The following is a 17,297-nucleotide window of genomic DNA, read 5'->3' on the forward strand; positions in this document are numbered from 1 at the left end:
CCCTGCGTAGCTCAACATACCTGTAATTGTAGACAATTGCAGGGGGTCGCAAATTGAAACTTGCCTAATGCATATTAAGTAGGCAAGTCGTTGTGCAACCCCCTGTGTTTCGTTGAATTGTGAACCAACCAATTAGTACATAGGTTGGTTCGCAAAAAGCATATTCTATTTGCAAAATTTCAGTGCACAATTTGTGACAAGTTTTTGCACAGGCCCTTGATTCTTAAAGGGCTTCAGGGAAATCCAATACCAGCGCCTGAAACATATGCACCTTTCATAAATGTGATTCTTTCTTTCTCAGAGTCACTTGTTGCCCTGGTCCAATCAAACTTTCCTGTCCCAAAGTCTTACCAGGAAATTCCTCTCTGTGCTTGTCTTTGATCTTCTGAGCTTCGTCGTAATAAGGTTTCTTCTGATCTTCACTCAGTTTATTCCACTCCAGCCCAAGCTGAACACTGATCTCTGCATTGTTGGCTGCTGGATTGGCTTTGGCAAGTGCTGGACGGTGAATCCGAGCCCAAACCATGAATGCATTCATTGGACGCTTCACGTGGCCATTTCGGTCCTTGCTGAATGGGGTATCGGGCATTCCTGCATCACAGTCAACAAATATTAATTACGCTCACATAGCAATCACTACACGCCATGGACACACAACAACTAATGATGCAGTAATTACGGAAAGGCAATTCAAGCTAATTGTTCATCATTATTCAATCACAATGAAAACTGCACCTCACAATAACTCAACATCAATTTATGATTTATCTCGAAACTGAGAGGTATAAGACCACTTTTGACGGGCCTTTCCGTTTAATGCGGAGCTGCTTCCACCGCCGATCAACCTATTAGGATTGGACATTCTAGACCCAAATAGCTGAGCCAATATTATTCGCAGACCCAACTTATTTTAAACAATTTAGAATCGTACAAAACTGTTTCCGAGCTTTTGACTAGCAAATATTGTGACTAAGGAAAAGTTACTTATCTGTAATCCCAGTTCTCACGTCATGGGTATTTTCTTTGAATCAATAGAGTAGAGCACATGTAGGAACCCCAAAACACCTTTTAATTAGCAAAAAAATGCATAAGAGCATAATTTTCTCTATGTTTTTAAATATATAATGCATGTGGGTATACTTTTATATTTCTAAAGCACACTGCTAGATGTCTAGAAACAGAGAGCTGTACAGGGACAAGCCCCGGAGGTGATACATAGAGGGATAGAGAGAGGAGGTAGCCTTAGCGGAAGGAGTGAGAAGTCAGCATATCTGAGGTTTCGGTTTTATTCCCAATTGTAAGTGTGTTGGTACTGTTCTGATTAAAGAGGGAGGTGATCTTCGAGATCCTGGGAGCACAGGCTGAGAAAGTGTAAGCACAGGCTAAGAGCCCAGGCAGAGGCTTGTGTAAGGTGGTGCAAAATACGCAGAGAACTTGGAGCCACCCCAACTGCAAACGTCTATAGGAAAGACAAAGGCTACCGAGGTTGATAATGTGGTTTCAGATGGGTGGGAAAGGAGTCCCCCACCAGGGAGAGGTGTTTTGGCGAAGTAAGAGGAAGAAGGAACCGGGGGTGGGATCCCAGAACAGCAGCATGCAGGCCATGGAAATTGAGGGACTGCAAACTGCTGTATTTCTTACCTGCTATGAAGGCACATATCTGACCAGGAACCCAGAATAACAAACGCCACAGAGAAATCCCTGGAAACTCTATGACTTCACTCCAAGACAAAGGGGGTTGGGCCATGGGTTTTTATGGGGTGGACCCTAAGGGTGCAGGAGGGAACAGGAACAGGATGGAGGAGACATCCGGGACAAAAGGGGGGGTGGGGGGGTGGCGACCAATGGATATCTGGAAACAAGAGAAGAAGGACCGAGAAGCCAATTCCTATATTAGCCAGGGAGAAATAACTAGGTTGAGGATGCAGATTTGGAACAGTACCATTCCTTACCAGGGAATCTCTATGTTTCAGGCAGGTGTGGGGAAGGAAGAGGGAGGATGATGGATGGACAATGGGAACAGCTCTAATCCTTACCTGAGAATTCTCTATATTTTAAATGATGGAATTCCTTGTCTACTTTGAGAGAGAGTAACAACTTGTTCTAACTGAACTGTTGGAAGAGAGATCATAGACTGTAATGGAGTATATGAACACCTGAGAACTGGTAATATAACCCTTAATACGGAAAAGTTGCTTACCTACAATCGTTCTCTTCCAGGGGAATCCTCATCTAAATTGTAAGCACTGAATAATCTCACCCAATGCGTCGGGACCCATATATACATATCTAAAATATTAATTTACATAGTACAACAACTAATATATATATATATATTTTTTTTTTCTCTTAAAAACCAAAGGTTACAGGGACGTTATAGTTAGGTTCTGAATTTATTTCAAGTTTCTATAACTCGCGCCCTAAGGTAACTTCAATTTGTGCCCCTCAATGTACAGTTATCTCATCAATAATTTTACTGCTAATGTCATAAGTGCTGTAATATCAGGGGTAATTAGCAGTGCATGGCGAGGGTGCAAGTCATAGTTACCTTATGGCGCTAGTTATAGTTACTTGACATACCTCTTCTATAACCACCCAACCCAACCACCCCTATAACCACCCAACTCCGCTCCACGCAAGGGCTTTGGACCAGCGCGGTGGGGACTGGTCCGGTGTCTAACCTCCTGTAACCACCCAACCCTGTGCCATGCACAACTTTTGGCTGTGCACGGCGGGTGTTGGCCGAAGGGCCTGGCCTGCAGCCAGGGCTTGCAGACAACCCCCTATAACCCACTATAACCACCCAACCCCAAAACTGATAATTGAAATTGGAGAGACAGAGAGAGAGGAGAGGTTTTTAAGGCTTTGATCAATTATATACTTAGAATAAGATATTTCCAGACAAATTGAAAAGAAAAGTATATAAGTGAAGTAAAAATAGTGAGACCACCTTTTGGTCTCTACCTTAAATATTTGAAGTTGAAAAGAAATCAAAGCAGGGAAATGACCATTAACATACCTTGACTGGAACCCTCAACCTTCAGTGTGAGGGTCGGAGACCTTAACCACTAGGCCACAGATGAACACGTCCTATGCACTCTCCAGACATATCCATGACATTCAACCCAAAGATAGTGGGAAAAAGAGTAAATATACCTTCAGTAGGAATGTTTCACATTCAAAACACCAGTAAATAAATAGACGCACTACCATAAAATACTAGGATTTGAACCTTCGACCTACTGAGTGATAGTTAAAGAGTTTTACTATTAGACCAGCTGTTCTATAACTATAATGTTCAAACCAAACATCTTGCTTCTGTGCCGCTTTGAAGTCATTTTATTGAGAGACCATTGGTATTGCTATAGTAATGGTCACTCCATAGAATAATTTCAAATCATCACAAAAGCAAGATGTTTGGTGACAGCACAGGACCGTGGGGGGTAGCCTCAAGGCCCCAGGACTTACCCGGCTCCTTGCGTCCTGCAGGAGCCAGCATTGCTCCCACAAGCACATTCAAATAGCAGCAACCTGCTTGTGGGAGCAATGTTTTCATCTCTTTCGCTGCTCGCATATTTGCGTGGAGGGAAACAGACGAAAACTCAGCTTTCTGCAAGCGGGAGCTGTTTGACAGCTCCCACTTGCAGAAACAGAGTTATGTTTGCTTTTGCTTGATGGGAGCTGCCAGCTCCGACCAAGCAAAAGCAAACAGCCACCTCCCGAGGGTGGGTACCTCAGGAGGTAGCAAGAGCCAGGTCTAGGATGTGGCGGTCCCTAGGGCCATCTATGGCTTCACAGGGGGGGGCTTTGCAGCCTCCCTCCATTGTTTAATTCAGCCCCAGGAGGTGGTGGTCCCCAGGACTGCGGGGAGGGACAGTGGGGGGTGTTGCGGGCCCCACATATTTTTACAGGTAGGGTGGGGCGAACAAGGGGTCAGTTACCCGTCCAAGGGCAAGCTTCCTCCAGACCCTTTCTGGGATGTGGCATCAGATACAAGCAATAGGGTTTTGGTCCACACCAGGGCTTCTACCCTCTGCAACAAAAGACCCATGCCAGGCTTAGCAGAGGAGACCAGAGACAAAGAGGTTTCTCTGCAGGTAAGGGAGACCCTTTACATACCCCTGCAAAGGTGGGCGAAAGATTGGCCCAGTTCTGTGGAAATTGGAAATTACTAACACAGGACCCATGGGTTTTGGAAACCATCAAGGGTTACAGACTGGAATTTGTAGACTTCCCAGTCTAGGCGAGAAAACCTCTGGAGGTAAGATTTTCAGATCAGGACACAGATATGGTGACAAGGGATATAAAGGATTTACTAGCCAAAAAGGCTATTCGGAGGACCTCAAGCACTGGTTTTGTCAGCAACATTTTCCTCGTTGAGAAGAAGGACAAAGGGATGATGCCAGTAATAAATCTGAAAGAACTAAACAAGTGGGTGGTCTATCGTCATTTCAAAATGGAGGGGATTTATCTGTTGAGGGACATCTTGAGGAAAGGGAGCTGGCTAACAAGATTAGACCTCAATGACGTGTATTTAACAATCCCAATTTGGTCTCCGCCTCAAAAGTTCTTTCAGTTTACCAGGAAGAGCATACTTTGGCAATTTTGCAGCCTGCCGTTTGGCCTCCCCTCAGCACCTTGGTCCTTCACAAAAGTTTGACGCCCTTTGGTGGCCAAGCTCAGAGCAAGGGGGGTAAGACTGATTATCTACCTGGACGATATCCTGATAATGGCACAGTACAGGGACTAAGGTCTCTCACCAAATGGTGATGACTGTTCAATTACTAGAACACTTGGGATTTATAATAAATCCATCCTAACAAGTGCAGTTTTTAGGTTTCATGGTAAACACAGTTCAAGCAGAACTCAAATTTCCCAGAGAGAAGTTAAGGAAATTATACAAGGCGCTGAGGAATTTATGAGCAAGGAAGAAAATTCCGCTGAGGTTATTAGCAAGAATTCTGGGTCTGTTATCTTCCACAATTCAGGTGATTTTTTGCAGGCCTTTTACACTACCGGGCCCTCAAAGACTCAAAAGAAATGCTTAGAGGACAGTTGCTCGTATTCTCAAATGCTATCCCTAAATCAGGAATCAAGACAAACACTTTTGTGGTAGCTAAAAAATGCAGAAGTATGGAATGGCAGGGCCATTTTGGGGCAGAGCCAGAAATTATAATAGAATCAGATGCCAGTTTAGACTGATGGGGAGCCAAATATGGTAACCTATCCACCAGGGGACGTTGGTCAGATCAAGAGAGGGGCTTACACAACAAATGCTTAAAGTTGTTGGCAGGTTCTTTCGCGATTTGCTCCTTTACCAGAGACATGATGAGATGTTGTGTGATGTTGCGCATGGACAATGTGTCAGCTGTGAAGTATGTCAACAAGATGGGTGGCCCTCATTCCAAGCGTCTGGCAGATTTAGCGAAGGATTTTTGGGCGTACTGTTTGAGCAAGGGAGTTTCTGTTGTGACAGAACATATTCCTGGGCTAGACAATGGCACAGTGGACTGGTTTCCTCAGGACTTCAAAGACTCCAGCAGTGGGAGGCTGGACAGGAGAGTATTCCTGAGAATGCAGGAGAGGTGGGGTCCCTTCAAAGTGGACCTGTTTGCAGACAGATTAAACACACAATTGACAAGGTTCTTCAGATGGAGGCCGGACCCTCAGGTTTCTGGGATGGACACCTTTCTACAGGACTGGAGGGGCTTGGCACCCTATGCTTTCTCTCCATTTGCCATGATTCCTCGAACCCTGCTGCAGAACCAGGGAGACTACTATGGTAATAACACCAATTTGGAGGTCACAGGCCTGGTTTCCAATTATGTTGGAAATGACTGTGGACTTTCCCATCCTAATTCTAATGTCCAGAGATGTAATTTTGGGTCCAGAAGGAGAATGTAATCTCCTTTAGAACAGGGTCTGTTGGTTCTGATAGCCTAGAGGATTTCAGGAGACAATGGGATATCCCTGGGCTTTCGGCGGACACTTTCTTACTCACATTAGAGCTGTGGGCACCTGGGACGAGGAAAGCTTATCGACTGGCATGTTGGTGTGTTCAACAGAATTATGATCCCATTTCAACTGATTTAGTGAAAGTGGTTAACTACTTATAAGAGCTGTACGAGTCAGGTTTGTCCTACCGGACAGTCAAAATTCACAGATCAGCAATAGCGCCCAGTCATTGTTTGGTGGACGGCATATCTGTTGGTCAGAATATATTAACTAGAAAGATTGTACAAAGTATGCAGGTTTTGAACCCACCTATTGCAAATTATACTTCTTTATTGGATGTCAGGGATGTCCTACCTAGTGGGCAGAAACCTGGATTTTATTAATGACACAGAGGCTAAGATTATCTCATCACATTGACACGATCCCTTTGGTAATAGTAATTTAACTCAGTTTGATCTTTTTCTTTCAGATTAATAACAGCTCCCTATTTCTGGATTCTATTGGTGAAACATCCATTTGTGACACCTCTATTGTGGAAGTGTGCTTTCAGTTTGGAGTTATTTTGTTCGCTACGCCAAAGAAGGAAGATAGCAGAGGAGCAATGAACTATATACCTTGTTATAATGTTTTTATTTTTAAAGTTCTGAATTCCTTCAATTGTTGCTGCTGTGAGTGGGCAATAATGAAGCCGCCATATCATTAATAAAATCCACATCTTCTGCCCACCAGGCTGTGAAAAATCTACATTATGTGGCAAATGAGGCAAATTTGACACAAAAAATGCAGCAGCCACTTTATCACATAATTTCAGTGGCCCTAGACATATGTTATAAGATAAACAGCCTCGGAAAATCTTGTGATTGTCATGTAAGTGAAGGGAAATAGGATGAAAATTCCTTTGCACACTCATGTGAAAATATAAGCCTATTCTGCTTTATCCAATGTTTCCGCTGGTCAGCCCAGTGGGAAAGGGGTGGCAGCACTGTCACCAACTCATAATAGAGACGGCAGCAATGCTTTCGCACACAGGGGGCACCAGCACCCTCGAAATAAGCACTGTCTGCAAAACGACAGTGCACATTGCGAGGGTGCTGGGCAGGGGAACTCTTGCACTGCCCATGCCACGGGCAATGCATGGGCTCTTCTGAGGCCCCTTCACCTGTTCTCCACCAGCCTTTTCAGGGCGGTGGTACCGCCATGAAAAGACTGGCGGAGAACAAGGATGTAATCAGCAGGGCGCCGCTGACTTCAACTGCACCGCCATCAGCCCGTCGGCAGGTCTGCCCACCAACCTTGTAATGTGACAGACAGACTGCCACAGCTGCAGCGGTCCGGCAGCCAACGCAAGGCTGGCAATCTTCCTACCACCAGCCTCATAATCTGGTCCTAAATAAGGTAAAAAAAAGACTTATGAAAACATAGGTTTTCACCCCAAAACACCCTAAGAAAGACAGTTTTGGGGATCCTTCTTGAGTGACAAGAAACACAAACCACCTTACTGACTCTGCATTGAATGAGGGCTGGCAGCTTCTGGAATTCCTAAAGGTGTAGTGCCATGTTAGCACTGTTAATGCGTAGCCTATTTCCTGTAGTTTCCTTCTCCAGTGTAAGGGAATTACAGTGACATTTTCAACCAAATGTATATTTCTGTAAATGTGAGGTATTCTATTGTCTTCTGGATCAGAACAAAATTGCATCAAAGGGGAACAGTTTATTGTGATTCAGTATTACACTTTTGACACCATTCTTTTAAAATACATTTTAAAGTTGTCAAACTTTAAATGTCTCTGAGAACGTTCTGAACGTTTACAAGGCATTTCAGTTTCTTCTGCATTGGGTTGCACTCATCCCTAATAGCATAGGTAAATCACTGATTAAAATGGAAAGGACAAATACCTAAGCCTATCCATTTAGAACATTTTTGTTAAGGACTGACATAATATAAATGTTACATTATTCCACTAAATGTTCAGAAAATGTTTCACCTTAAAAACCTTTTTCAGAAAACTATCACAGTCTTTTCAATGTAGAAGTATTTACTGCCCTCCAATTCCATTCTACCCGTTTGTCTAAGAAAAGCCAACTAGATCATCGACTAATAGATAACACCTCACCCCTTGATGCTTCAAAACTGAAGATCATGTAATATGGAAAATGATCACTTTCCTATCATTCAGTAAATGGAAAGATCGAGATAATGACTACATATGGGCAACAAAAGAAATTCATATGGCCTTATTACGAGTATGGCAGTCCAAGGGCAGCCAGACTCACAGTGGCAGTAGGACCACTGCATTCGAGGTGGCCCGACCACCACCACCACATTACGACCCTGGTGCGTGGACCTCCAGGGGACCCCCGGGCTTGTAAGGAACATGAATTCCGACAGGCTGACGATGGTCAGACTTGTGCCCATGGCATGGGCAGTGCAGGGGCTCCCCTGCCTAGCACCCACGGCATGTGCACTGTCTGCTCTGCAGACAATGCACATTCTGAGGGTGCTTGTGTGCTATGGTTTTGGCCTTGGCTCCCTTAAGGGCCAATACCATCGCATTATTACCGATGTGCTGAGCACGAGTCCCCTTTCTGCCAGTCTTTCCACTGTGGTTCATCCGCCATAGAAAGGCTGGCGGAAAGGCTGTGCAAGGGACTGCAGAGGGGCCACTGCACTGCTCAAGGCATGGGGAGTGCAGGGCCTTCCCCCTGCCCAGCACCGTCAAAATGTCTACTATCTGCTTTGCAGACAGTGTGTATTCCAAGGGTGCTGGTGTGCCTTTGGTATTGGCCTCGGCTTCCTTAAGGGAGCCGAGCCCAATACCGTAGCACTGTTCCTACAGGGCTGACCGGCGGGAATGGTGTAATATGATGTTCCCACCAGTTAGCCGGGTGGCAATACGGCAGGGCGGGAGGCAGGTGGGTTGACGGGTGCCTCAACCCCATGAGTTTGGCAGCTGGCTCGTCTGACCGCCAAACTTGTAATGAGACCCAGAATCTAAAAGTGCCTTTCTTTCTTCTTTCTGTATAATTACATGGAGAGTTATAAACAGTGTGACCTTTCAAAGCCCTCAGTTTATCGGCCAAAAGAACATCTGAAAGAGTAGAGCTGTCAATATAAATTCTTTGTCTGGGAGCCAGGCTCTGTTTAATGTACCAAATATTATACAACTATGTAGTTCTATGACAATATTTAAGCCACAAACATCGTGATACAGAAATATTGTGTCAAAAATATCAATCACAAAAATATTGTTTACCTATACATATAATTATAAATACTAAAATATAGAAAAAGTATATATTTTTATATATATATATGTCATTAAAAACACTTATGGCCTCATTAGGAGTCTGGTGGTAAGCACACTGCCAGACTCTCAGTGGCGGTCATGACCGCTACCGGTTTGGCAGTCCAACTGCCAAATAGTTTGGTGGTCGGACCGCCAAACGACCAACGTCTCTGCCAGGAACAATGTTTCCAACGGGCTGATGGAGGGTGCAGGTTCGAACCAGCCAAGGCAGCGCCGAACTCAGCACTGCCCCACTGATTACACCCTTGTTCTCTACCAGCCTTTTCATGGTGGTACCAGCGCCATGAAAAGGCTGGCGGAGGAGCAGGGAGTTACAGGGGTGTCCCTATCCTGCCCATGGCACTGTCTGCTCTGCAGACAGTGCCCATAACAAGGGTGTTGGTGCCCCCTACGGCTGACAGCATTGCAGCCACTTTCCCACTGGGCTGATTACAGAAACCTTCAGCCCAGTGGGAAAGTCATAATGTGGGCGGTAGGGAAGTAGCCGGTAAGGCGGCAACCTCCCCGTCAGATGTTCGGCGGATTGGTCTTCCCGTCCGCCGAACTCATAATCTGCCCCTTAAATTTAAATTATTTAACATATAAGATTAATATAATGTAAATTAAATATATTAAAGTAATAGCTAAAAATATACAAATATATACTTATTTAATCCCTTCACTGCCAGGCCTTTTCCCCTCCTGTGCCGAGCCTTTTTTGGGAATTTGGGGCAGTTCGCGCTTAGGCCCTCATAACTTTTTGTCCACATAAGCTATACACGCCAAATTTGCGTCCTTTTTTCCCAACATCCTAGGGATTCTAGAGGTACCCAGAGTTTGTGGGTTTCCCTGGAGGAGACCAAGTAATTAGCCAAAATACAGCAGAAATGTCGTTTAAAAAAAAAAAAAAAGGGGAAAAAATGGCTGCAGAAGAAGGCTTGTATTATTTCCCCTGAAAATGGCATCAACAAAGGGTTTGCCGTTCTAAAATCACCATATTCCCAGCTTTCAGGAACAGGCAGATTTGAATCAGAAAACCACATTTTTCAACACAATGTTGGCATTTTAATGGGACCTACCCCATTTTTACTATTTTTTGTGCTTTCAGCCTCCTTCCTGTTAGTGACAAAAATGGGTGTGCAAACAATGCTGGATACCGGAAAGCTAAACATTTTTTAAAAGTAAACAAAATTCTTAATTGAGCAAGGGGTCATTTGTGTAGATCCTACAAGGTTTTCCTACAGAAAATAACAGCTGAAATAAAAAAAATGTTGAAATTGAGGTGACAAAAAAACAGCAATTTTTCTCCACGTTTTACTCTGTAACTTTTTTCAGCGATGTCAGATTTTTTAAAGCAATGTACCGTTACGTCTGCTAGACTCTTCTGGTTGCAGAGATATATAGGGCTTGTAGATTCATCAAGAACCCTAGGTACCCAGAGCCAATAAAGGAGATGCACCTAGCAAAGGGTTTTCATTCTATACCAGGTATACAGCAATTTATTTGCTGAAACATAAAGAGTGAAAAATAGGTATCAAGAAAACCTTTGTGTTTCCAAAATGGGCACAAGATAAGGTGATGGGAAGCAGTGGTTATTTGCACATCTCTGAATTCTGGGGTGCCCATACTAGCATGCAAATTACAGGGCATTTTGCAAATAGTTGTCTTTTTTACACACTGTCTTACATTTAGAAGGAAAAAATGTGGAGAAAGACAAGGGGCAATAACACTTGTTCTGCTATTCTGTATTCCCCCAAGTCTCCCGATACAATTGGTACCTCACTTGCATGGGTAGCCTAATGCCTGCGACAGGAAACACAACATGGACACATCACATTTTCCCAAAGAAAACTGATGTGTTTTTGGGAAAGTGCCTAGCTGTAGATTCTGTCCTCTAGCTCAGATGGCACCTAGGAAAACCTACCAAACCTGCACATTTTTTAAAACAAGACACCTAGGGGAATCCAAGATGGGGTGACTTGTGGGGCTCTCACCAGGTTTTGTTACCCAGAATCCTTTGCAAACCTCAATATTTGGCCCTAAAAACACTTTTTCCTCATATTTCGGCGACATAAGGTTCTGGAATCTGAGAGAAGCCATAATTTCCTTCCACCCAGCATTCCCACAAGTCTCCCGATAAACATGGTACCTCACTTGTGTGGGTAGGCTTAGCGCCTGTGACAGGAAATTCCCCAAAACACAACATGGACACATCACATTTTCCCAAAGAAAACTGACGTGTTTTTTTGGAAAGTGCCTACCTGTAGATTCTGGCCTCTAGCTTTGATGGCACCTAGGAAAACCTACCAAACCTGCACATTTTTGAAAACTAGACACCTAGGGGAATCCAAGATGGGGTGACTTGTGGGGCTCGTACCAGGTTCTGTTACCCAGAATGGTTTGCAAACCTCAATATTTGGCCAAAAAAACACTTTTTCCTCACATTTCTGTGACAGAAAGTTCTGGAATCCGAGAGGAACCACAAATTTCCTTCCACCCAACGTTCCCCCAAGTCTCCTGATAAAAATGGTACCTCACTTGTGTGGGTAGGCTTAGCGCCTGTGACAGGAAATTCCCCAAAACACAACATGGACACGTCACATTTTCTTGAAGAAAACAGAGCGTTTTTTTTAAAGTGCCAAGCTGTGGACTTTGGCCTCTAGCTCAGCCGGCACCTAGGAAAACCTACCAAATCTGTGCATTTTTGAAAACTAGACACTTAGGAGAATCCAAGATGGGGTGACTTGTGGGGCTCTCACCAGGTTCTGTTGACTGTTCATGGACCATCTGGGGAAAGGAGGGATCTCTTAGATATACAAAACTCTGGTGGTGAATTCACCTGACCTAATGGGCCCCCTCAAGGAGAAGAGGGAGGAATGGGTGGGACCATTAGACAAAGTCAGCTGACGAGATGCATATATGGCACCTTGGACCTTAGCGATATCAGCAAAGCTCTGACTGGTGCAATTCAAATATCTGCATCAAGCATACCTCACACCCCTCCGGTTGTGGAAAGCCGGATCCCGCAACAAACCTGATGGCATTTAATGCATACAGTAAGAAAGGCAATTGCATTCATTGTTGCTAATATGAATAACAATACATTTTTTCTATAAAAAAAGATGCCTTAGACAGTATTACCTGGAAGGAGAAAGAAGCCTCAAACAACTGGTTCCTGAAACCCTCAACAATGAATATCCTGGCATTTTTTGTGAATGCCTCAACTTTGAGCAGGAATGCTGGTTATCAGAAGCATGGCCAAGGAGCCCCAAGATGGGGGAGTTCTGGTCACTTCTGGGACAAAAAACGTGGGTGATGGCTCCCTTGCCATGTTGCGGGTGATAGACACTGAAAGGAATAGTAACTTCCCACGATAGAACCTGCAGCAAACACCCTCTCTTCCCTGGGTATCTTGCCTGGAACTCCTGGACATATTTTGCAGTCATTAGCAGTGCGAGAATTCAGAAGGCAGATAAAACTTGTCATGCTCGTCCTTCCAGAACGTCTACCTCACTGAAGGTGGTTACCAGTCATGGAAAGCCATGATGGTGGCAAAAAAGGAGGGATGAGGAGAGAAGCACCACAGAAAAAAAGCAGATGTTGTTTACCACAAACGATGAGGAAAAGAAATGGTACAAAAGCAGTAGTTGGAGCCTTCTCTTGCAGATGGAAAAAACTACCTGCCTCATGGACCCACCATTACATGATGGACAGACTGGAAGCTTCTGGAATTATTAAAGGTTTAATTTCAGTGTCATTTTGCACTGAGTACATTTATCCTATTTCCCCTTTAGCTCTTCTTTTGCAAACAAGTGCAAAAGCGATTTCAGAAAATGTATATTGGACTTATCTGGTCAATTAAAAAGGCTTTGTACAACCAACAAAGGCAGCAGCATGTTTTCCTTTACTAAATCTTTTTTCATAAGATAAATATTGTTTGATATGTGTTCCATGGATCTCACATGTCTAGAGGTATTTTAGGGTATATTCATACTATAGATTGCCTTGACAGAGAATAACTGATTCACATTAAAAGATGTCAATTGTACATAAGGCAGTTGGAAACCCCCAACTACCGTTTGAATCGCCAACTCAAAATATGTAACTATGTCTGTAATTCACTGACAATTGCTCATAAAGCAGCCGATGGCGAGGTCATCTTTAAAAATGTAATTCTGTCTGCAACTTGCAGTCACACAGTAAAAGCTGCTTAGCTTTAGATGAATAAAAAAAAAACTTGGACTGACTGGTGGTATGTCACTCTCTCCCCATGCATGCAAACTATGGAACTCACTGCCCCAGCTGTTGATTTTTGTTGATGATAAGGGGTACAGAGAAGTAAGCATTCCATATATCCAAGAAAAAGTGATCTGCACTGTATTGCCTTGTATAGGTGAAGGACTACTGATAAATTCAGCATTTTTAATTTCTGAAAGGTAGTAATTCATTAAGTCCATTGTAGATCCTGAATGGAGGAATGTTTTTCACACTTATACTTTACAATGCAGAAGGAAAGTAACATTGCAGCTTTCTGAGGGTGGGAAAAGCTCTACTTTGCTTCTATGACATAACATCAACATCAAAAATATCACAAAACAAAAGTATTGTGGTCCTAAATATCCAGTTTATATGCTTACAATGTAAACGACAAGAATGGCTACATACATAAATTAAACTATTTAAAAAAAAAATTGTACCAAACACTAACAATAACTAAAACCATGAAGAACAAGTTACTTTCCTTCGATAACGCTTTTTCTGGTGGATACAATAGCTACCTTTGGATTCCTCACCTTATGAATTCATCCTTATGCCAGCATCTGACGGAAAGTTCTCTTCCTAGCTCTCCACGTCGACGAGGACGTCACAATTGCACGGCTCCACGCGACTCGTCTGACGTCACCATGCCAAGAAGAGGTCCTCGGCAGCGTGCTGACGTCAGTTTCACATATTTGTTTACGTGCCTTTGAGGCGAACAGGAGCGAACCGACTTCCACAACAAATCCAATAAATACATATACGCATAAAACCCTCATGATTCAACATAATGAAAAACCATCATTTATATATATATATATATATACAGGGAAAAAAATCTATATACACATATATCTATACAACCACATATCCTAGTGCAATCAGACAGGCAACGGGAGGCGAGTGGGACTGTGAGGAATCCACAGGTGGCTATTGTATCCACCTGAAAAAGCGTTACCAAAGGTAAGTAACTTGTTCTTCTGATGGATACAAAGTACCTTTGGATTCCTCACCTTATGAATAGAGTCCCAAAGCAGTACTGCACTCGGAGGTGGGTGCCCGTCTGAGTACACCAAGAAATCCTGTAAAACAGATCGCGCAAAATGGCCGTCCCTCCGAACCTCACCATCCAAGCAGTAATGCTTAGTGAAAGTGTGGAGGGACGCCCAACTTGTCGCCTTACAAATATCCCCCACCGGGACTCCTCTTGCCAGGGCCGATGTGGCCGACTTAGCCCTGGTGGAGTGAGCCCTGATTCCCTCAGGAGGAACTTTCTTTGCCAGTGAGTAGCAAACTTTTATACAAAGAATGACCCACCTGGAGATCGTTCTTTTATGGACTGCTCTGCCCTTCTGCTGACCAACATACCCCACGAACAGCTGATCCTCAAGGCGAAAGTCTTTCGTCCTCTCAATATAAAAACTGAGAGCCCTTCTAGGGTCCAATCGATGGAGTCTCTCTTCCTCTTTAGAGGGGTGGGGAGGAGGGTAGAAAGAGGGAAGGGTAATAGCCTGTCCCATATGAAAAGGAGTGACAACTTTTGGCAAGAAGGCCGCATTGGTTTTCAGTACCACTTTATCAGGAAAAAACAAGGTAAAGGGGAGTTTTACGGAAAGGGCTTGAAGCTCCCCAATCCTCCTAGCAGAGGTTATAGCAATAAGGAATACGGTCTTAAGAACCAAATACCTTAAAGGACATGAATGCATGGGCTCGAACGGTGAACCCATCAGAAATGTTAACACAAGATTTAAATCCCACTGAGGCATGTGAAAAGGCGTAGGGGGGAAACTTATTGAGTAAGCCCTTAATAAACCTATTTACAATTGGAGATTTGAATAAAGAGGGCTGTTTCAGGAGACAAAGAAAAGCCGATAGAGCAGCCAAATAACCTTTCACTGTAGCTACTGAATAGCCTTTCTTTGCTAAATCAAGGGCAAATAACAAAACATCGGAAAGGTGGGCCTTCAAGGGATATTTCTGCTTCTCTCCACACCAACTAACAAACTTAACCCAACTAATGACATAAATGGATTTAGTGGAGTGTCACCTGGACGATAGAATAACATTCACTACATCCGGTGGGAGAGAAAAAGAACTCAGGTTGCCCTGTTCAATCTCCAGGCATGTAGGTGTAAGCTCTGGAGGTGGGGGTGTAGAACCTGCCCCTGCAACTGAGAGAGGAGGTCTGCCCTGAGCGGGAGACGGAGGGCACTTTGAGAGTTGTAGAAGGTCTGTGTACCACACCCTTCTCGGCCAATCCGGTGCCACCAAGATGACTTGGGCCCTGTCTTGGCGAATCTTTCTCAGGACCCAAGGAATCAAGGGTATGGGGGGAAACGCGTAAAGCAACTGGCCGCCCCAGGGTATTTGAAACGCATCCCCCAACGCTCCTTGCAACGATACTGGAGACTGCAGAATGACCGGCCAAGAAGCGTCGACTGAGACTGTCCGCACGTACATTCAGAACCCCGGCCAAATGATTTGCTATCAAGCAAATATGATGGCCCTGAACCCAGGACCAGAGCCGCAGAGCCTCTCTGCAGAGAAGGTATGACCCTACTCCTTCCTGCTTGTTTACGTACCACATTGCGGTAGTGTTGTCCATGAGGACTTCAACCGACCGACCGCGAAGGGAAGGGAGGAAGGCCTTGAGAGCCAGACGTATCGCCGGCAGTTCCAACAGAATGATATGAAACATCTGTTCCCCCGGAGACCAATGACCCTTGATCTCTAGATCCCCCAGATGAGCACCCCACCCTAGAGTGGAGGCATCCGTAACAACTGTGGCCACTGGGGGTGGTAGTGAGAACGGCCTTCCTCGGGAAAGGTTGCCGTCCACTGCCCACCATTGGAGATCCGCTGCAGTGTCCTTGGAGATCCTTATCGAATCCTCGAGATCCCCTTTGTGATGAAACCACTGCCTGCGGAGGCACCACTGAAGAGCCCTCATATGCCAGCGCGCATGAGTGACCAACAGAATGCAAGAAGCAAAAAGACCAAGTAGGCGTAAGACCTTGAGGACCGGAACAACCACTCCATTTCGAAACATTGGAATCAGCACCTGAATGTCCCGAATCCGCTGAGGCGGAGAGTAGGCCCGATACAATGTTGTATACAGTACTGCCCCTATGAACAGGAGGCATTGAGAGGGCTCCAGGTGAGACTTGGGCAGGTTTACCGAAAACCCAAGGTTGAACAACAACTGGGTTGTCACCTGCAGGTGATGCAGCACCAACTCTGGAGACTTGGCTTTGATCAACCAATCGTCCAGGTAAGGGAATACCGCTATTCCTTTCCGCCTGAGATGTGCTGCAACCACCGACATCACCTGTCGATGGCCCCGTGTGAAGACTCGAGGTGACTCGAGGTGCTGAAGTAAGCCCAAACTGAAGGACCGCAAACTGGTAGTGTTGCAACCCCACCACAATCCGGAGATACTTCCTGTGCGACTTGAGCATAGGGATGTGAAAGTACGCATCCTGCAAGTCGACAGACACCATCCAATCCTCCTTGTTCAACGCCAGAAGTACCTGTGCCAGAGTCAGCATTTTGAATTTCTCCTGCTTGAGGAACCAATTCAAAATCCTCAGGTCTAGGATCGGCCTCAGACGACCGTCCTTCTTGGGGATCAGGAAATATCTTGAATAACAACCCTGACCCCTTTCCTGCTCCGGAACCAACTCTATCGCACCCTTTGATAACATGGCCAGAACCTCCTGATGCAACAACAGAAGATGGTCCTCTGAACAAAATGAGGAATGGGGGGGGGGAGAGAGGAGGGAACTCCTGAAAGGGGAG

At 44.7% G+C, this 17,297-nt stretch overlaps 1 protein-coding gene across 1 annotated transcript in view; it reads right to left on the bottom strand.

Annotated features, from left to right (window-relative positions):
• SOX30 (SRY-box transcription factor 30) overlaps window positions 1–17,297 on the bottom strand; it is a 372,899-nt gene that overhangs the window by 185,295 nt on the left and 170,307 nt on the right. Inside the window, exon 2 of the mRNA XM_069202021.1 lies at window positions 352–591. Coding sequence (XP_069058122.1) covers window positions 352–591 — 240 coding nt within the window. The remainder of the gene's footprint in view (window positions 1–351; window positions 592–17,297) is intronic.

Source organism: Pleurodeles waltl, chromosome 7 (genome assembly GCF_031143425.1).
Source record: "Pleurodeles waltl isolate 20211129_DDA chromosome 7, aPleWal1.hap1.20221129, whole genome shotgun sequence".
Lineage (NCBI taxonomy): Eukaryota > Metazoa > Chordata > Amphibia > Caudata > Salamandridae > Pleurodeles > Pleurodeles waltl.